Here is a 21621-nt window from a genome sequence, read left to right on the forward strand (position 1 = left end):
CATAGCAAGTATGTAGGGCTTAGTATTCTTTCATTAGTCTATGGAGGGTTAAACAAACCTTAGACTGTATAAAGCAAAGAGTTTTAATGAAAATCAGATTCTTAAATAAATAAATAAATAAATGGGATTTATTTGGTAAATTGATTTGATTACACTAATTTGGACAGATACAGGAAAAACTGAAGAGGCACAGCCCTCCTTTGCAGCAACTGTGTAGTGCACAAAGGCTGTCAGGAAAAAGCTCACAAGGATAAAGGAAGTATTTACGGTGTTACAAACTTACTTAGCTAGTGGCAGCAGCATTTAAATTAAGGAAGGGAAACTGGAATTGATGATGATGTCATACATCCAGACAGCAAGAGGTGATCTCATGCTCTGAACAAGTGCCAGGCATCTGGAAGCGTCTGAAAATAGAACTGTAGGTATGCTAATATGTGTAGGAACAGAAAGTTTTGTGCTATCATACTGACAATACAGAAGCAAAAGGGACACACAGTCAAACCATAAATATCCTCTGCCTGGACATATGAAGTGGTTAATGGCACAGGGGGAATTCAAATATGAACACAGAATAATAAGAGCATTCATGTTGACACAAAGAAGGAAAGGGAATTGGGTATCTTGTATGGACTCTGCTGACAAACATACAAACTCTCCCGGCACCTCGCAACACCAGCAGCAGGACAGAAATGTTGCCATGGCCTATGCTACTTCCTGTGGTTAAGTTTTCTGCATTTCTACTCTACTCTACTGCAAACCCTAGAAATATCCCTATTACATATGTGTGTATACAAACTGATTCACACAAATGAGTATCTAAATAATCCACTTAAGGTTCAGGGATCTGAAAGAAAATATAAAACAATACACAGCACAGAACAGATGCTGCTCTAAATCAGTTCTTCAAGGAGATGGAATATTGAATTCCCTGGGAACACATTATTGTCGTAATTGTTTTCTTCCTAAAGCTGATGTAAAGCCTTTAGCTATATTACAGGCTACTAATGTCAAACAACTGCCTCTTGAAATCTCCCTTGGCGGATTTAATTAGGCATTTTGTCACTGTGCTTTATTATGTTCCAGAAAGGAATGCTAAAAGGAACTCTGAAGTACTTTTACTACAGTGATTCTTGATGTTCAAAGGAGAAGCAGGCAGAAGAATGTGAAGCACACACTTCTGAGCATTTATTCTTCTGTCTTAAAAAGCAAAAATCTACTGAACAGTAGCAAAAAAATAAAAAAAAAAAATAAAAAAAAAATAGGTCTTCAGACTTCTACATAAAAACAGAAAATTCAATAGAAATACAGCTGACAGCACAGGATGAGGTGAGATGTACAGAACCACTCAGAACATAGTTGCAAGGGGGTCAAGAGGGTCTGTGTCCAAGTGCACCAGGTAGACATCAGACCAGAAATGTGACAACTCATAAGCTAGAGAAATGATGAAACGCTCTACGCTTATATTAGAAGTGAGACCAGCAGAAACAACCCTAACAAATTGATAGTGAGTTCTTTCAGTCAGAGTGCAATGATCAGCTAAAGGTTTCCTTTTCCCAACCTCAGTTGAGCTTATGAGTCCTAAATATATGAAACAAATACAGACTATCTGAAGGAATTTACCAGTTCCATATGTGGACCAGAGTCATTACTTGAGAAAACATATATACAGAAACACTTCACACAGATGATTGTAAAGGATAATGCCATAAGGATGGAGGAAATCAGTAAACAAATCTGGAAATCATTAACTTTTCTACATGGTAGTCAAGATTGAAATAGTTTGGAGTATGGGTTCTGTAAGCAGAAAGGGACGACTGCAAATTGAGCGTACTTAATGTATTTATCTTAACACTCCTGTGACAACATTTTTACATTACAAGAGATGGGACTAACCACATAGTTTAAAGGCTACCAAAAACACCAATGGAATGAAGCATCCTTCTTCTTTAACATCTCTGGTTAAACTCAAGGCAAAATGTTCCAGTGCCTCACCAACTTCTGAATAAAGAATTTCCTCTTAACATCTTATCTGAATGTCCCCTCTTTTAGTTTTAAGCCACTTCCTTTGTCCTATCACAATACTCCCTGACGAAAGGTCACTCTTCAGCTTTCCTGTGGACCTTCATTAGGTACTGGAAGGCTGCTAACGTCTGGAGTCTTCTATGGGCTGAACAACTCGAGGTCTTTCAGCTTGTTATCAACAGAAGAGGTGCTCCAGGCCACTCTGATCCTTCTCTGGCCCTCCTCTGGACTCACTCTAACAGGTCCATGATGTCCTTATGTTGGTGGCTCCAGACCTGGAAACAGTACTCCAGACGGGGCCTCATGAAAGCAGAGTAGAGGGGTACAATCACCTCCTCAACCTGCTAACTAAACCTCTTGATACAGCCCAAGACAGAATTGGCTTTCTGGGCTGCAACCATACATTGTCGGCTCATATTCAATTTTCTGTTCATGAATACATCTATATTATTGTTTTTTGTAATGCTGCAGTTAACTTCATCTGAGTTACACACTCCAGCAGCTAACAAACAAACCAAATTCCATGTTTTTAATAAAAAATAAAACTATATTTTCTCAACAAGTCCATCAGGAAGGCAAAGCATTGAAGTGCACAAGTATTCAAGGGTCAGTTCATCACAGTACAGGCAAAAAATAGCCCTTTTTCATCAGAGTAAATGTAGAAACTATTCAGGGAATTTATTGATTGAATTTAAATTACTTGGAATTGAAGTTAAAAGTAGTGACAACCTCTTCCTTTTGTGAATGAAATGACAGAAACTGAGAGCTGCAAGGGAGAGGAGCGTTTTCATCAAAAGCAAGAGGAAATCCTGTTTGTTCTGAATAAAGCATTAAACCACATCAGGATGTAAAACGTGTGGGATGTGTGAAGGAAAGAAAAAGAAAAAAAAAAAAAAAAGAAGAGGAGAGGAGAGGAGAGGAGAAGAGAGGAGAGGAGAGGAGAGGAGAGGAGAGGAGAGGAGAGGAGAGGGAGAGGAGAGGAGAGGAGAGGAGAGGAGAGGAGAGGAGAGAGAGGAGAGGAGAGGAGAGGAGAGGAGAGAGAGAAGAGAAGAGAAGAGAAGAGAAGAGAAGAGAAGAGAAGAGAAGAGAAGAGAAGAGAAGAGAAGAGAAGAGAAGAGAAGAGAAGAGGAAGAGAAGAGAAGAGAAGAGAAGAGAAGAGAAGAGAAGAGAAGAGAAGAGAAGAGAAGAGAAGAGAAGAGAAGAGAAGAGAAGAGAAGAGAAGAGAAGAGAAGAGAAGAGAAGAAAAAGGAAGAAAAGAGAAGAAAAGAGAAGAAAAGAGAAGAAAAGAGAAGAAAAGAGAAGAAGAGAAGAGAAGAGAAGAGAAGAGAAGAGAAGAGAAGAAAAGAAAAGAAAAGAAAAGAAAAGAAAAGAAAAGAAAAGAAAAGAAAAGAAAAGAAAAGAAAAGAAAAGAAAAGAAAAGAAAAGAAAAGAAAAGAAAAGAAAAGAAAAGAAAAGAAAAGAAAGTAAGAAAAGAAAAGAAAAGAAAAGAAAAGAAAGAAAAGAAAAGAAAAGAAAAGAAAAGAAAAGAAAAGAAAAGAAAAGGCTGCTCTGGACAAAAACTAGAGGGGGAATTTGCTTCCAGGAGAGAATCCAGGAATTGATGATCCTTATGGGACTCTTCCAACTCTGTGTATTCTGTGATTCTATGAAGATTTGAAGAGTTAAACTATTCTCTGTTTACCAAACCAGTGAGTAGGAAACATGTGGCTTCATCAACAGGATAGTGGGTCCTGCAGCCAAAAGTGCAACTTTAACATGTCCTTTTCTTCCCTAAATCCACTGAGAAGACTAACAGTTGAGATTTAATAACAAAAAGACCCCAACTGTGCAAGTTCTGTAGCAACAAAGTGCAGAGAGGGGGTAGATTTGGCTCCAGTGCGCTGGCAGCCACACGGTGCTATCAGCAACAACATCCACTTTCCAGGACACAGCCAAAAAACGAAGCCTATTCAAGGTTGAAGAAAGCTAACACAATGGGAATTCGCAGTCTGGAGGATGGCTGCCAGGCCCTGAGGTCAAGCTTAGCCAGATGCAACCAGAGCTGTACAGACCAGACCTCCCACGATTGTCCATCTCTATATGTTGCAAGGCCTCTAGGTCACCTTTCTCCTCTTTCCCCTACTCTGCTAAGCTGAAAATCCTATAATTTCCATTTTTCAGCCTATCTTTCAGCCTCAGATGAGTGCCCAAGACTCATTGGTTTCAGTTTGGGTTCAGATACACAGCAGAGAAAAATACAGGGATACTAAAATGTGTGTATGGATCCAAACTATATTGTGGTCAAGAGGAGCTTAGGACTGATCCTTGTAGACCTGAGTCTTACATCCAATATTTACAGAGCCCAGAACCATTAAATATTCAAAACTGAAGGGAATAGTTGCTGTCTGCATTTTAGAAGCTTTACAGCACAGGATACCTGAGTTTTAGGCTCTGATACATTTTTGTCCTATGTTTCATCTTTAAGAGTGATTTAGATCCATACCTGTTTTATGTTTGTTTATTTGCTTTTCCCTTGGATGATTAGCCTATTCATATTAAATTTTGATCTATCATTTTATCCCACAGATCTTAATAGCATCAGATAACTGCTAAAAGTAGCAGTTTGACTAAAGATGTACTAAAGATGTAAGGAATCATGGAGTCATGTAATCATTTGAGTAGGTGGGGACCTTTAAAGGCCAACTAGCCCAACTCCCCTGCAGTGAACAGGGACACCTACAGCTACATCAGGTTGCTCAGATTCATGTCCAACCTGACCCTGAATGTCCACAGGAACAAGGCATTCACCATCACTCTGGGCAAGAATCTACACCATTTAAATTTTAATAAGGCTAAAAGGAAATTAGATGATCAGGAATAGTTTCAGAGATGAATGAATTTCCTGAAGTTAGAAGATTTCCATGGGCAAAGACTATCAGGGAAACTGCACCTTGAGAACACTGAAATCATTCAGTATGATTACTATTTAAATATTTCATGTCCATTTACTCTATATTGGTGAGAAGAGAATAAAAGAACGTTGTATTTTTTTTTTCCCAAAACAGTGCTTTGTCTGCATGGTACAGAGTTCCTTTCCACAGATGATATGAGATTTTCTTTGCTTCTTTAAAGAGAACTTGGAATTTAGTCTTAAGACAGTACTGTTCTCTCAGTTATCAGGTTTCCTCTGCATTCTTGCCATGGACAAATTCTCTATATCTTGTCCATACTGTCCTGGATTTCCACAGAGTTCCATAGTTTTAATCCTATGGACCTGGTATAGGAAGGATTCTCCTTCCTTTGGCTCCTAGCTCATGATTATGAGTGTAATTCTTCCCCATACTGAAAACAAGCCCAGAGTATTTGGCCTACAAGAACTGCATAAAGCTGTTTGCACCCTTGTGTACATTTGCAGGACCATTGCATTGCAGTATAGTTTTGCAGCAGACATACATTTGCCCATTTCCTGCCATTATCTTTATCAAGAGGATGTTGGTTGAGGATGTGGTTATGTGGATAAGAGGGCTACATGTCTTCTTTTCAGTGAACTAGCCAGCCCCATGCAGTAACAGTGGAGAGCAGGGCATCTTCCATACTCACAGGTAAACAACATGGAGTCCTTTCATACACATTTTGAACTCTAGAATCCTAGAATGCTAGAGTGGCTAAGATTGGGAGGGCCTTTAATGTCAATCCAGTTCCAACTGTTTGCCATGGGCAGGGCTGCCACCCACCAGCTCAGGCTGCCCAGGGCCCCAGTGAACCTGGACTGGAATGTCTCCAGTAATGGGGCATCTGCAGCTTCTCTGGGCAGCCTTTGTCATTGCCTCTGAGTAAAGAACTTCTTCCTAACGTCTAGCTTAAATTTCTCCTTTTTTAGGTTAAAGCCATTCCTCATTGTCCTCTTTCTGCCTATGAAAAAAGTCAGTCCACCTCCTGCTTATAAACTCCCTTCAAGTACTGGAACACTACTGTAGGACTTCCCAGAGCCTTCTTCAGGCTGAAGAAGCCCAACTACCTCACTGTCTTTGTAGGAGAGGTGCTCCAGATCTCTGATCACCCTCATGGCCCTCCTCTGGACCTGCTCCAACATCTCTGTTTCCTTTTTGTAACGGAGGCATCAGTACAGTACTGGACACAGTACTCCAGATGGGACTTCACAGGGGCAGAGTAGAGGAGGACAGTAACTTCCCACTTCCTGCTGGCCACCCCTCTTCTGATGCAGCCCATCATACTATTGGCTTTCCAGTCTATGAGTGCACACTGCTGGCTCATGTCCAGCTTTTCATCCTCCAGAAACCACAGATCCACTGCAGTCCTAAGAACCACTGCAAGACAGCAGTCAGTAGAGCAATGGCTCAAAAGAGCATCTTATCCCACGTGCTATGAACCAGGAGGAGGGGGTGGTGAGGGGAACACTCTGTTCCTGAAGAGCTGGCCCAGAAACAGCAAAAGGAGCAAACTCAGGCAATGGGGAGGAGGGAGGTTCGGAAGTGGATGGAGCCAGCTCTCAAGTCAGCATGTGCTTTGCATGACAAACACTGTTCCAGACACATTTGAAGCTCAGATTCTGTTTTAATATGCAACAGAAACCCCCCAAATGCATCTGTACCTTCCCTCCCAACCCCAACAAAGGAAAGCTGCCACATTGCAAATGGGGATGGAAAAAAGGAAACCAGAGGCCCACAGATTTGCCCTTGGCTTATACAAAGCTTTAGGGACAAAACTGTTTCTTTCAAATTAAATACAGTGTAAAATACGAGTGGGGAAACTAGAATAACTCTTGGCATCAAATCATGAAAAAAAAAAAAAAAAAAAAAAAAAAAAAAAAAAAAAAAAAAGGAGTAAAGTTATTCACATTGGGAAATTATGTATTGTGCTGGAGAATCCTGATGCTCCAGAAGTCAGTGGAAGAAGAACTGAAACATAAGGCTTTGCTAATCCAGATGTGAGAGAAAGAACAAGAAATAGCTGGTGAAAGCAGTGCACGCTGATACACTCAGCGGTGTCAGCTCTGTGCATGGAAATGCATGCATTGAATTTGCAAAGCCAAGCAGAGCGTGACACATTCTTCTTCAAGGAGGGAATGTTCAGAGTGAAAAACAGCATCTTTTGCAAGAAGGAAAGTATCAAATAACCCTTTTTAATCTCGGGCCCAAGAGATGAAGTGACTGTCCTGAAGGCAGACAGGATGTCTGTGGCAGATCCAAAAATAGCAGCTAGATTTCTTGTTCCTCCACTGTAACCATATCATGATCCCTCCTCCTACACACAGAGAATAAACCAAGTTGTTTAGTTCTTACTGGATGCAAAAAAAAAGAAGCTGTTCCACTGAGCCAGTTCTCATATGCTGCCGGCTGCTCAGCAGTCACTTACTTTGTGTTTTATCTTTCAGCCACCATACATACCCAGTGCCTGCAAAGGGCATGAAACTTTCACCTCTCCAGCACCTCCAGCTCCAACAGATCAGTGGTGATCAGCAGTTTACAACTTGCTGTGCTGATGTAATGAGATGTAAGGGTCCCTCTGGGGCTCAAGTAAAAAGCAACTAGGTGGAAAAATTCCCCAGAGTTCCAGTGATCTCCTTATGCTTTAAATGACATGAAACCAAAAACAACAACAGCTTGAAGTCACACCCTGTGTATTGTGTTCAGCTTTGGGTCCTAGAAGAAAGATGCTGAGGCCCTGAACTGTGTCCGGAGAAGGGCAATGAAGATGTGAAGGGTATGGAGCACATGTGAGGGAACTGAGGCTGTTTGGTCTGGAGAAGAGGAGGCTCAGGGGAGCACTTATCACTCTCTACAACTACCTGAAAGGAGGTTGTGGTGAGGTGGGGGTTGGCCTATTCTCACAGATGACAGTAACGGGATGAGAGGTAACGTCCTCTAGTTGTGCCAGAGGAGGTTCAGGTTGGACATTAAGAAAACAGTGGTCAAGCACTGGAGTGGGCTGCCCAAGGAGGTGTGGGAGTCACTGTTTCTGGAGGTGTATGTGTAGATGTGGCACTGAATGCCATGGTCTGGAGTGGTCACAGGCTTAGGCTGAAGGTTAGACTAGATGATCTTGAAGGCCTTTCCAATCTTAACGATTCTATGATTCTATAATAAAAACCTTTTTTTCCAGTCACAAGTACTGCTGCAGCTCCACCACAGTCCACCGACATGGGGAGGTTCCAATGAAGCAGCTTAGCATTTCACAAGTAGAAAGCTTTTTAGACTTAGCCATCAGCACCCTCACATCTCCCAGGAAAAACAAAACAAAACAAAACACAAAAAAACATTCCAGGAAAATGCTGCCATTTCCCCCTCCTAAAAAAAAGCCAAACAAACACACATAAACTGGAAAAAAAACAGCTCTTAAACAGTTAAAGCTGTTTCTTTCCCACAGAGGAGAGGACAACCTCTACGGGTTTGTCTCCAGGAGGAAAAAGATTAATTTCTAATGATATGGGTACTGACATATTTGCTTCCCTCTGGAAAGCTGGCCTTGGTGCTGGCTGCACGCAGCTCCCTGCAAGCCAAACGAGCTTCGAGCACAGAGCTGGGCTCCTGGCTCCCCGACACGCGAGGGCAGTGTTGGTGCACAGATGTCAGTGCTCGGAGCAATCTTGCTTATCCCGAGCAATCTCCTCGTCTGGGGCTTCTCCCCATGCACACCTCTTGTCCCACATAACGCGTTTGGGGAGCGTATGTGGAGGAAGATGTGGTGTTAAGCCCAAATATTTATATCTATCTGCACAGAAAACCCGGTGGTTTTCTAAGCGAGCTTCACCTCCGTGTTACAGGGTGAACAATCAGATGGTGGAATCATCGAGGATGGAGAGGTTTTAAAGAAACCCTAATTGTGTTGCTGTCATATGCATTTATCCCTCTAATCAAATATTCCAGCCTCCTAGATGGTACCTTGGAACATATTTTAATATAGGCAAGGGGAAAAGAATAAGTTAAAATATTACAGAGACAGCCTACAACAGACAGCCTATGTGGTACATATGGAATAATTGACACAAGCCATAAAAACACAGGTGTGTAGGGGGAATGCACGTCTATTTTTTGCATATACATATATGTAAATCACACCGAGTTAAGCATATCATCTAGAAGAAGCACAAGCTTCTTATCTGAGTATGAAAGCAGGACTGTAGTGCATTGTTCCACTGCAAGCTCAGGAGCCCACCCACACCCAGGCAACTTTGACGAGGGAGGAATCCACCTGTCTGTACAAACAGGGTCACACCAACCCCTGGGGGAACTCCAGTGCAACAAAGAAGCCAATTCTCAGTTTTGATGCAAAATTTCTCAAAACAAGTAAAACGACCCCCACAAACCCACCAACTCATAGACATCAACTTGGAATTGACCCCTTTCTGATGCTGGTGAGGTGCTGTGCATCACAGAAATATGTGGTTAAGGGTCTGTTTTTAGAGAGGTACAAAAAGACCACTAGGATTATCTAGTCCAGCTGTCATTAGTAGTGAAAAGATCATTAACAGCAAATGATCTTCGCAGAGGAACTTTGTTGACAGATATCAGGGACATCAATATATATTTAACCATGGTGACTGCAATAGACGGAGTCAAACATGAAAGAGAAAAGCTGGCTGAATTTGCACCCATATTCTTATAACAGTGTTTACCAGCCCACACACGGGTGCTGTGGGTATGATCTACTCCCCCAAGACCAAGATTCAGCAGGAAATACTGCAGGCAGTACATATGAATAGATCACCTGCTGAGTGATCAAACTAGTTAATGGGATATGTATACTTTCCTAATTTATTTTCCACTTCTTTTTTCTTTTTCTTTTTTTCCTTAAAAAATGTAACTGAAGAGTTTTACAGCATAATCCCACTTGAAGATTCTCAGCACTGGCTGCAGTTTTTGTGGTTTGGTTCTTCCTTGCTAAAGAGATAAAATGACCCAGCTGTTACTCTAAAACCAAAGACTTGATTGCCTGCAGGCAGCCAAGTACATGTGCCAGCCATTCGAGAGTGTGCTTAATTTCCTCCAGATGGATTTTGATGTCTCTGCCTTCTTATCAGCCCAAATACAGAAGTTTTGTCACAGCAGATATAAACTGGTGATTGTAAATGTGAAATAGCTTACTTAGTTATCATACATATGAAGGAATGTTTTGGTGGGCTTCAAAACCCAGGAAGCAAGATCTACAAGTCCAAACAAGCACAGACGAACCTCTTGCACCACAAATATAAGCAAGCAAAGGATATCATTTAGCAAGCATGGCAGTGACAATTGTTTATAACACAAGCAGGAGATGCTTTACGATACTGCTGGAATTTCAGGGCAAAGCTACCAGTCTGAGTGCAGAGACCTGGTCTAAATAATCCTGAAGGCCTTTTTCAAACTGGATGATTTTATCATTCTATGATTCTATGAACGTCTGCCTGGTGCAAGGCAGCCAGTCCTATCATGAACAAAGACAAGTTTAGTGAAGTCACTGTTTTGCGTGTTTAACATTGTCCCCAAAAAAAACATAGAATTCATGTATTATCATATAGAATCAGGAATGGCTTAGGTTGGAAAGGACTTTAAAGATAATCAAGCTCAAAACACCCGCCATGGGCAGGACCGCTACCCTCCAGATCAAACTGCCCACAGCCCAACTTAACTTGGTCTCAAATGCATCCAGGTTTGGGGCATCCACAGCTTCCACTGGCAGCCTGTGCCAGTGCCTCACCACCCTCTGAGTAAATAATTCCTTCCTAACATCTAACTTATTTTTTTCTTTTTTCAAGTTAAAGCCATTCCCCCTTGTCATATCACTATCAGGCCACGTAAAAAGTCTTTCCGCTCCACCTTGTAAGCTCCCCTCAAGAACTGGAAAGTCACGATGAAATCTCCCCAGAGTCTCCTGTTCTCCAGGGCTAAATAAGACCAATTCCCTCAGCCTGTCTTTGTAGGAGAGGTGCTCCAGCACTTCAACAACTTTGTAGCCCTCCACTGGACTTGCTCCAACAGCTCAACGCCATTCTTGTACTGGGTGCCCCAGGCTTGGACACAGCAGTCCAGGCAGCATCTCACAAGGGCAGAATAGAGGAGGACAGTCTGCTTCCTTGCCTTGCTGACCCATCTTCTGATGCAGCCCAGGATACTGTTGGCCTTCTGGGCTGCAAGCAAGAGGCATCAAACTGTTTTTAAGCAAAATCACACTTCTTTTCTCTGTGATCAACCTGACACAGGCCAAGCATAAGTTTAGGGAGGTGAGGAAAAATCAGCAGGGAGAAAGAAATAATTGCCCACTCCTAATGTTGATTGTTACTCAAAATCTTCCATTAGAAAATGCCAAAAACAAAACAGGATGGTACTCTGGAAATCTGGTAGAGCACAAAAAGGAATCATAATTTTTAAACCACTCAGAAATTAAAGTTTCAGTTGAATTTGCAAATTGTAGAAAAAGTTTTCCACCATCTATCACTGTTCCTGGTCAACTGGGGAGGTCCCAGAGGATTAGAAGCTTCCCAGTATGACTTCCATCTACAACAAGGGTTGTAAGGAGGATCTGGGGAACTACAGGCCTGTCAGCCTGACCTTGGTGCCAGGAAAGGTTATGAAGCAGATAATCTTGAGAGAGGCATCATATGGAACGTGCAGGAAAATCAGGGGATCAAGGCCCAGCCAGGATGGGTTCATGAAAGGCAAGTCTTGCTTGACCAAGATGATCTCCTTCTATGATCGAGTGACTTTCCTGGTGGACGAGGGAAAGACTGTTGATGTAGTCTGCCTAGACTTGGGCAAAGTCTTTGACACTGTCTCCCACAGTATTCTCCTGCAGAAGCTGGCAGCCCATGGCTTTGAAAGGTACACTCTTTGCTGGGTAAAGAACTAGCTGGAGGGTGGGGCCCAAAGAGTGGTGGTGAATGGAGCTAAATCCAGCTGGTGACTTGTCACGAGTGGTGTTCCCCAGCGGTTGGTGCTGGGGCATGTCCTGTTCAATATCTTTATTGATGACCCAGATGAGGGCATTGAGTGCAGCCTCAGTAAGTTTGCAGATGACACCAAGTTGGCAGGAAGTGTCGATCTGCCTAGGGGTAGGAAGGCTCTGTAGCTCTGTACAGGCTAGATAGTTGGGATGAGAGAGCTGGGACTACTTAGTCTGGAGAAGAGGAGACAAGGAGGAGAAGGGAGACATTATTGCTCTTTACAACTAACTGAAGGGAGACTGTAGTAATGGGGGGTCATGCCCTTCTCCCGTGTAACTAGGGATAGAACTAGAGGGAATGGCTTCAGATTGGATATTAAGAAATGCTACTTCTCCAAAAGAGTGGTCAGACACTGGAATGAAGTATTGCACTGGACAAGTATTTAGTATGCCAATAAGGGAAAGAACAGATGAACACTAAATATCAGTGATAATAAACTGAACAGAAGGAATTTGATTCAGCTCTAAGAAAAAGGTATTAAAGCAACATAAGCAGTACTGGTATTGAAAGTTCTGTTCATCTAAACATCAAAAAAATGCTGGACCAAGATACCTTGATATGCTTCTCTATCACCAAGCATGATATATATATATTTTCTAAATCTGCAAGACGGCAAAGTCTTAGGAGAAGGTCTAGAATTACTCCATTACAACAAGGTTCTAGCTGCATACATGACCAGCAACATCAGGATCCAGGTATGCTCAGCTGATTCACAACCCCCCATGGATGATGCATGAACCCAGAATTATTTCTGCAAGTACTTCTCAGGTTTCCCTTTGAGTTCAACACAAGCCATCCTGGCGTTCATGAAACTTGGCCTTCCAACTTGGTCATCTCTCATTTGCTTTCTAGGTTAAGTAGAATGACAGACCCAGAATAATAAAACAGAACAACTTGGGAGCTATTGAGAAAGAGAAGTGGAACACAGAGGTGACTGCACAGTCCTGGAATGCATTAGCAACCCAAGTATTAGAATTTCATTATTCAAGCTGTGCTGCAAAGCTTAGCTTAAATGTTATCTTCTTCCACAGCTGTTTCAGCCTAAAGGCTCTCTTTACCTTCTCCATCCACAAGAAGAATTACACATACAGCAGAGCCAGCTGTTGGCACACAGAGAGCTAAAAATGACTTTTCTTCTTTCCCATACCTAGCCTAGAGCAAGGATTACAAATCAAAGCCCAGTCTATTAGAAGTCACGAGAGATTAAGAGAACTCCAGAAGATTCACCCAGGATGCCAGAATAAGCAACAGGCAGAAAAGAAAAACATAGGTTTTCAGTATGGATGCACTGAAAAATAGGGACCAGTGGAGGTATCGCCTAGCGCTAGGAGACCACTTGTTTGCAGGAGAATCAGTGATCCTTAGGCAGCTAGCAATCCCAGAGCAGCACAGGAGAACATCTGCACAGATCTGCTAAAGCAGCAGACTCAGAGACCCTCAACCCAGGAACACATCTGTAAAAACAAATCTCTGATCTTCTGCCAGCCAGCATTGAGCAGTGGAAGGCTGAAGGTAGTCTATATAAGGATGCAGCAACTTCTGGGCAGGATAAAGCTTAGAAGACACACTGAGGGGAAAACTCAGGTGTCATGAGCCCAAACCAGAGAGCTAGAGTTGATTTCTTGGTATGTACAGGAAAATAAGTGGATAGGCTTTGTTTGGCTTTTTAGGCTTGTTCACTTCCACACTGACAGCTCTCAGTCAAAATTTCTACTTAATAGAAACATAAATGTTGTATTTAACATAAACATTCTGAAGACTGACGGTGGTTGAGCTACGTTATAAGAAAGCAAAGGGAAAGTCAGGAGGATATCTTAATCTAAGGTGCCTACCTGCTTCTCCCAGGGACCAACTCAAATTTAAAATAGAAAGGAAACCATCCCCTGATTTTGGATCCCCAGCTTGAGGCACTGACAGGTTTGATACCCAAAAGTATCTTGAGTTGAAGCTGTGGGCATTCAGCTTCTTCCAGGCCACATCTGCCAACATCCTCATGCACAGCAGTACTTCTTTCTTTTTTTTTTTTTTTTAAAAAAAATAAAAAAATAAAAAGAAACAGCTTCATTTCATTTCCACTCACACATAAGAGCCAAGGCTGTCCAGACAGGAATGCTTAAGACCCCTCTGGGACACTGAGGCCTTCCAAAAAAGATCAGTTCTCAGAAAGATGAGTGCTGACACGATACTAAAGCATCTCCTAACACCCCAGTGTGGGAGCCCAAGGCTTCTGAATCACAGAATCATAGAATAAAGCAAATTGGAAGGGACCCATAAGGACCATCGAGTCCAGCTCCTGAATAAAGAAGTCAGAAGTCCTATTGAAATGTGGAGTTCTGAAATATTTGACCTTTTCCCAGCACCTTGGGAAAACAGAAGAACATAAACATGCACAACTCTTTCAAGGAACAGACACCCAACACTACCATGGGAATCTCATACTTCTGCTAAAGCCCACAGCTATTATCATTAACTAATGCATTTCCCCTGAGAACCTCTGCTAGAGGAGTACTCACATGGCAGGCAGAACTGCTGCCACATGAAGCAGTCCCAGATTTGGATCTGAACCTCAAAGACATCTGAAGCACCACTCAGTTCCTCTTTCAGTGTGCTGCCTTAGAAATGGCAATGATTTTTGTTATGTGTGAGGTCTGCAAGGGGCACTGCTGGATAAAACAGATTTAGGAGAGTCTACATGTGGTGCAGCCATACACACAGGGATGACATCTACCAGTGCTGAGCCATATGATACCCACAGCTGGATCTTTTGCTGCTCTAATCAGAGTAACTTCAACTGACATCTGTAATGTGTGGAAGTGGAGGATGAAATTATGCTTCCAAGAAGCATAGTTAGCTTCTCATTGATAAGCATATGGAACAGGGAATGGTGGCAGGATTAGAGGGACAAGTAATATGAACCTTGAATCTATGCTTCTTGAGATTATCCATGTAACACTACCAATGTTGCAAGCCTGCATCCTTCCATTACAAGGCACTAAGTAGAAAAAGCTCAGCTTACTTCTCTCAGAGAGCCACATGATTTCGCAGGCAAGGGTAAAGGTGTCTTTAGTTCTAATCTACATGTAAGATGCTAGCAAAACAAACAGAAAAAATAATAAATCAATCTCTAGATTTTTCTCTTTCCTATTTTATTTTATTTTATTTTATTTTATTTTATTTTATTTTATTTTATTTTATTCTTACTTGGTCAAAATGTGGTTTCTTCTGGAAGAGCACAGAGAAATGTAATCATTTTTTCCTGCCACCATATCCAAATATTTTGCAAATGAATTTCTTGGCTTCACATCTTTGCCAACAAATCTTATAAAAAGTAGAAGTAAAAACCACACATTACAGTTCTCAAACCACCTTCCACACAGCCTTAGGCAGCTCTGAATTCAGGCTGTAATCAGTGACTAGCTAATGAAATTGCTGCTCGCAAAAGAGGCTGTAAAATCATATTAGAACATCTCTCTCCTCCTTTCCACCCACTAAGCCAAAAATATGGTGTTTATGTGTCATGTCTGCCATCACATCAAATAAAAGTGTCAAGCCTGCCTACTAGTTGATATAATGAAGAGAGGTACCACTCTGCCATCTGACCTGCTGTTACCAGCACCACTGAGAGACCTGATAGTAACATTTCAGTATTGAAAGGGGTCTATAAGAAAGAAGGGGACAGACTCTTCAGCAGGGGCTGTTCTGACAGGATGTGTGGAAATGGTTCCAAATTAAAAAGGGGGAGATTTAGTCTGGATATAGGGCAAAAACATTTTACAGTAAGGGTGATGAGGCACTGGAACAGGTTGCCCGGAGAGGTAGTGGATACCCTATTCCTGGGGACACTAAAGACCAGTCTGCATGAGGATCTGAGTAACCTGATAGAGCTGTGGGTGTTCCTGTTCAGTGCAGAGGAGTTGGACTAGATAACATTTAAGGGTCACTTCCAACCCAAATGTTCCTATGATCAAAGGTGAATTCTGTTGGACTGCACTCATCTACATACCATCCATTCCCGCTCTTTACATTGGGGATTTCAGAAAAACCCAGTGCTGTCCTTCTTCCTCTATAATGATGCCCCAATTTTCTAAAAAGTACAGAATTGCTTTCCTAACCATAACCCTGCTCTGGGAATTTTTGTCCCATCTGGATAAGGAATCTCCTATCTGCTGAATCAAGAGGACAGGACACAGAAGATCCCAGCTCTGATTCCTCTATACACAGCACTGAAAGAGGCCAGCACAACCAGACTTAAAGCTCTTCCTGCAGAAATGACTCAGGCACTGAGGAATCTCAGCAAAGCTGATGGGACTTGGGCTCCCATGGTCTCTGCCCTTATATCTATGAAAAACATTTTAAGGCATCTGAAAAGATATGCCTGAATTTCTAATTAAACTCTGCTATTTCATAGAATCATAGAATGTCCTAGGTTGAAAAGGACCTCAAAGATCATCTAGTTTCAACCCCTCTGCCATGGGCAGCCTCACCAGCCACTAGACCAGGCTGCCCAGAGCGACCAAACTCTTTACCCATACAGTTAGGTCCCAGTAAAAAACCTTATCAATAAAACATTTTAAGATCTCAGTAACCACCTCTGGCTGAATGCAGCACTGTGAGGGTGTCTCCTGCAGGACCTGAGAGCTGCCTTCTGAAGAGTTCTTCATGAAATACTTGTTCCTCTATTAACTCTCCTCTCTTTTTCTCCTTGGAAGAAACCCATATATGTATTTTCTAGATATATTCTGGTTGTCACCCCTGCTCTTCTCTTTCCCAATGTAGCATCTTTTTTTCTCTGTCTTTTTTTCATCTGCCTGTCACTGTAGGGGAGTCACAGGTCCCCAGGGAGACCATGAATCTTTTCATGTGCATTGAGGCCTGCCTGATGCTGGCACTCCATGGGGACTGGCATCATGTTGGGAAGATCTTTATCACTGTTGAGGTGATGGCATCAAAGATACAATGCAACACACAGTGAGGTGGGGCTCTGACAGAGTTTAATTAGTGTTCATCTGCATGTGGCCATGGCAGATGACCATGAGATCTCTTATCTGATGACCAGTGATAGAACCTGAGAGAGTGGCATAAAGCTGCAACAGGGGAGGGTCAGGTTGGATATCAAGAAAAGGTTCTTCACCAGAGGGCAGTGTGCATGGAACGGGCTGCCCAGGGAAGTGTCACAGCCCCAAGATGCCAGAGTTCAAGGAGTGTTTGAACAATTGCTCTCATAGTGTCTGATTTTGGGGTGGTCCTGTGGTGTGCAAGGAGTCGTATTCAATGATCCTCATGGATCCCTTCCAACTTGGGATATTCCACTATTCTAGGAGACATCTCCTTGATCGTGAGTTGTCTCTTGTGAGCAAGATGGCCATGACAAGTAAATATTTATACTATATAATTTCCAACATCCATTTTACTGCTTAATGTTTTTAACTTAAGCAGACCAGATTATGTCTGATCTTACCTCAAAAGTCCTATAAATACTGCACAGACTAACTACCCCTCCCAGTTGCTTTGCCCTACTTGTCTCATCTCTCCATACTGTCACACTACTCACCCCCATTCCCCCACCCGCTTTTATATAACAACCACAAATCTGCCCTTCATCTGCTTACCATCCCCATCCCACAGCAGTTCAGGCATGCAGAAGGCCCACAGAAAGCCAGCTCCTTGCAGGAGCTTTCTTAGTAAAGATGGCACAAGCTCCTAGAGTCCAACTCCATCTCTTGGTTCAGGCGGTGGCAGTGCCCTGGGATACTTCAAAGAGATGGAGCTTGATAGTTTGATAGCTTGAACTGGGAACAGTCCAGAACCATGACTCTTTTAGGCTATTTTTATTCTTTCAAACTCTTTTTTAGATACTCTTTAGACCAAATTCACTGCCAGAACTATTCGGATTGCACCCACTCATTCATCCCCAAAGCAGGCGCATGTGTCTGCATGCACTCACACATACTTTCATGCTACAGCTGCTTTTCTGACAGACAGCTTTGATATCAGGGAGCCTGAGGTAGCCACTATGAGATTTCCAAGACGCTCACACACATCTCCTGTAATAACCCTGCTGTAGGGGAGGGGGCAGGAGTTGGGGTCTCCTCTTCTATTCATGTGACTTTTTGCTTGCTCAATAAAAATCTGAGTTGATTATTTCCTCAGAGAGACAGAGAGGAGCATTTTGTTACTAGTTCTGTGATCGTTTGGTTCGTATTTTTTGTTTGTTTGTATTTGTTTTTATTTCTCTTTCTAGAAGAGGCACCCTATCAGCCCATCTCCACATTCAAGCAGGGCTTATCGCTCTGCCATCTGCTTACACACAGGTGCATTTCACCACACCACGTGTGCTACTTTCTCGCTGTAATGCCTCACTTCATTTCTCTACACACCCCACAGCCGCTTGTGCCAGCAGCCCTACAAAGCTAAATCCCCCACCCCGTACAAAGCAGTTCGTTTCACCCCGCTGCGAGCAGAAGCGATGCTCAGACGCTGCCTTCCACGTGGCTGTCTCAGAGAATACAGCAAGCCTCAAACGTGTCACTGGCACCCACTCACTGCACCTCTTTCAGGTTACCTACCTCTCCTCGAAGCCTCCGGGGATGGGGGATGAGGGTGCAGTGTGGGACTGCTCCCCTCTCTCCCGTTGCGGACAGGCACTGCCCGCACGCATCGCCTCCCTCCCTGACTGTCACCTTCCTAAACGCGATTGTTCTTACCCCGGCAGGGAGAAACAAAACTGTCCGGAGGCAGCGCCGGCAGTGGCACCGCACCTGCGAGGAGCCGTCAGCAGTGTCAGCTCCCGGCCGCGGTCCTGCTCCGGCCCCGATCCCTGCACGGCACTGCACGGCTCCAGCCCCGCTCCTGGCCCCGCCGGGCACCGCCGCCCGCCTCTCCGCTCCAACCTGCTCCCCTAACAGCCTGACTCTGGCTGCTCCGGGCAGCACCTTTTCCTCCTTGTTTTGCTTCATATTAGGAATAGCAGCAATAAAAGAAAACAAACAAGAAAACAAAAAGAGAAAACCACAGTTTTGTGTGCAGATTCACCTGGATGCTGAGCAGAGATGGACTCAATACAGAGACACTTCTTCACTTATCCTTTTTCCTTTCTTTTCTTCTTTTTCCTTTCCTTTCCTTTTACCTTTTCTTTTTCCTTTCCTTTTTCCTTTCCTTTCCTTTTACCTTTTCTTTTTCCTTACCTTTCCTTTTTCTTTACCTTTCCTTTCCTTTCCTTTCCTTTCCTTTCCTTTCCTTTCCTTTCCTTTCCTTTCCTTTCCTTTCCTTTCCTTTCCTTTCCTTTCCTCTTCCCCTTTTCCCTTTTTCTCACAGCTCACCTTTCCCTGCTCACTTCCACTCTCACCTCCCCCCCACTTACAAGTTCCCACTTTCCCATACGCACCGCACTCGCTCCCACCACGCTACCATGCACTAAGCACAAGAGTGTTTGCAGAGGATACTCCTGCAGTTTTCAAACTCACCTGCAAAATGCTGCTTGTTGCTAGAATCCAGGGCAAAAGCCACCTCATCCCTGGAAGCCGGGATTAAATACATTGATTGAACCCAGATTTAGAGCCGTTTTGAACAAAAACACCACTTTCAGGAATTCAGAGCAATCCTTTACTGGTAACCTAGTCTAGGCACTCTGCCTTTTTCTCTTGGCTCTTTGGGGATTTTATTAAAGACAGATCTGACGTCAGGGTAAAGGACAAGCCCTGCATTTTTCCTCTGGAGAAACTTTTCCTGCCTTCACTTCTTCATTTTTGTGTGTGGTGTTGTCCCACCTCCTGCATTTCAGTGCATTGCCGTTAGCCAAAGGGCTCTTAAAGGGAAAGCTGCAGCACAGTGGTCCAACGCTGCGATTTAACTGCACTGAGAGGCTCAGAGCCTGTCCATAACACTGCTAATGGCATTCAGCAAGAAACATTTAGTCTGACTTTGCTGCTTATGAATAATAGGCAAATATCCCCAGATGTTTGGTGTATACAGTCTAGTTAAGAGTGGCTCTTCTTTCAGTGCAGAAGGGGTCAGACCTGTGAGTGCAACCCGTGGGGCACCCCTCTTTACAGAGGAACCTGAATCAGAAAGGAAGGACACGCTGCCATGCTTTATATCCCCCCTTGTGATTTTTGAGGTGTGTACTGGAGTGTGTGTCATCTCCTGGGCATTGTATTTCTAATCTGTGCCAGCAGTGGGCATAAGGAATACTGCCCAGGTAGACTGGAGTGCAAACTCCATTGTGAGCAGAGCTAAACTCTCTGATCACTTTTAACGTACAGCCTAGTCTGGCTAGAAGGATTTTCATCTCTGAATTTTTTTCTTCATACCTAGGCACAGGCATGGTGTTTTCCCTCAGCCTTCCTAATGTGCATTTGAAAGAATCTGAAGTCTTACTTTCTTTAATTGAAGCAGAACACTGTAAGGAACAAAGCCACTTTAAACACATTTACATACCTTAAACCCAAAAGGGAGTGAGGATATGGAGTAAAATAGAGGTATCAAGGTAAATTTAGAAATAGGCAAACCCTTCTGCTTGTTGTGGCAGGATGGGCAGTGATGGATGGGTGAATGTTCTAATGACAAATTAGAACATAACTTCTGTTCCCCCCTTGCCATTGGGGTGTTCCAGGTTGTCACCCAAAGAGCACAATAGAGCAAATTCTCAGTTACAAAGCACTGTATTTCAAAATAGTCACCACCATTAGCAATGTATATTAACTAGTAATGAACAAAAGCCTTCATGCCAGCAGGGGTGACAGCTGTGCATGGCCATCGAGAATGTGCCTTGTCTTTCATGTCAATGTTGCACTATGGAAATGCTCCACCCAATGAGTCACCATGTTCACATCCACTGTTTGGTCTCCATAAACCTTGAACAAGCATCAATGAATATCTGTGGGTGCTGGTTTTCCCACATGGAGAAATTCAGTGGCACAGCTTTGTTTCATACACACTTCTATGTCAGACACCATTTTGTCAGACTGGCTCCCTGCTGCCATCTGCCACACAGCAAAAGCATGTAGTGTATTATTGGTGTAAAGTTAATCCTTTACTGCTGTACATCAACATCCTTCTCTACTGCCATGGGCCAACATAATAAATCTGGAGGCATTACTTTCACAGCCATCCTTGTATTTATCTCTCACCTACACCTCTGCCACCTAAATGCATCCTACTTTATATGCTGGCAATACTAAGCTACATGCACTCTAGATTCTGCTGAATAATCTAGAAGGAATTCTGCTATCTTCGTCCCACCTTATGGGTGAGTTTCATCTGCATGTGGTTACCACCTGGTACCTGACTTTGTGATCCAACCCCCCTGCCCTCCCAGACTTTCTTGTAGCACAAGGACTATTAGAAAAGCAATTCCTCTGGCCTGGATGTTTTCTTACAAAAGCAGATGAAAGTAGGTAGATTAGCCAGTGTGACAGACTCAGACGCAAAGTGGATAGGCTGTATAAGTGAAACTTTTTGTGAAAGGTTTTTGTGTTTGAGCATTTCCCTTGCCTATTTCATTCCCCTCAGTGAGTTCCTTAGCTAATGCTGTGGTCAAATATGTCAACAAGGATGGAATCTTTGAGTTAGGGACATCTGTCTGCTTGCAAGTCCACAGATCATCTCATGTTGGTCATGAGAGTCTGTCATTTGCTGACTATAAGCCAGCACTCTGTTTTAACTCTGGTGAGACAGGGATT

General features: G+C 43.1%; 1 protein-coding gene across 3 annotated transcripts in view; it reads right to left on the reverse strand.

Moving 5' to 3' along the window:
* CCN4 (cellular communication network factor 4) overlaps positions 1 to 19663 on the reverse strand; it is a 38484-nt gene extending 18821 nt beyond the window's left edge. For all 3 annotated transcript variants that reach the window (XM_072329436.1, XM_072329438.1, XM_072329435.1), the window contains exon 1: positions 19405 to 19663. In XM_072329436.1, the coding sequence (XP_072185537.1) occupies positions 19405 to 19452 (48 nt within the window). In that variant the 5' untranslated portion in view covers positions 19453 to 19663. The remainder of the gene's footprint in view (positions 1 to 19404) is intronic.
* Between the last annotated feature and the right edge of the window lie 1958 nt (positions 19664 to 21621).

Source organism: Excalfactoria chinensis, chromosome 2 (genome assembly GCF_039878825.1).
Source record: "Excalfactoria chinensis isolate bCotChi1 chromosome 2, bCotChi1.hap2, whole genome shotgun sequence".
In the NCBI taxonomy this organism is placed as follows: domain Eukaryota; kingdom Metazoa; phylum Chordata; class Aves; order Galliformes; family Phasianidae; genus Excalfactoria; species Excalfactoria chinensis.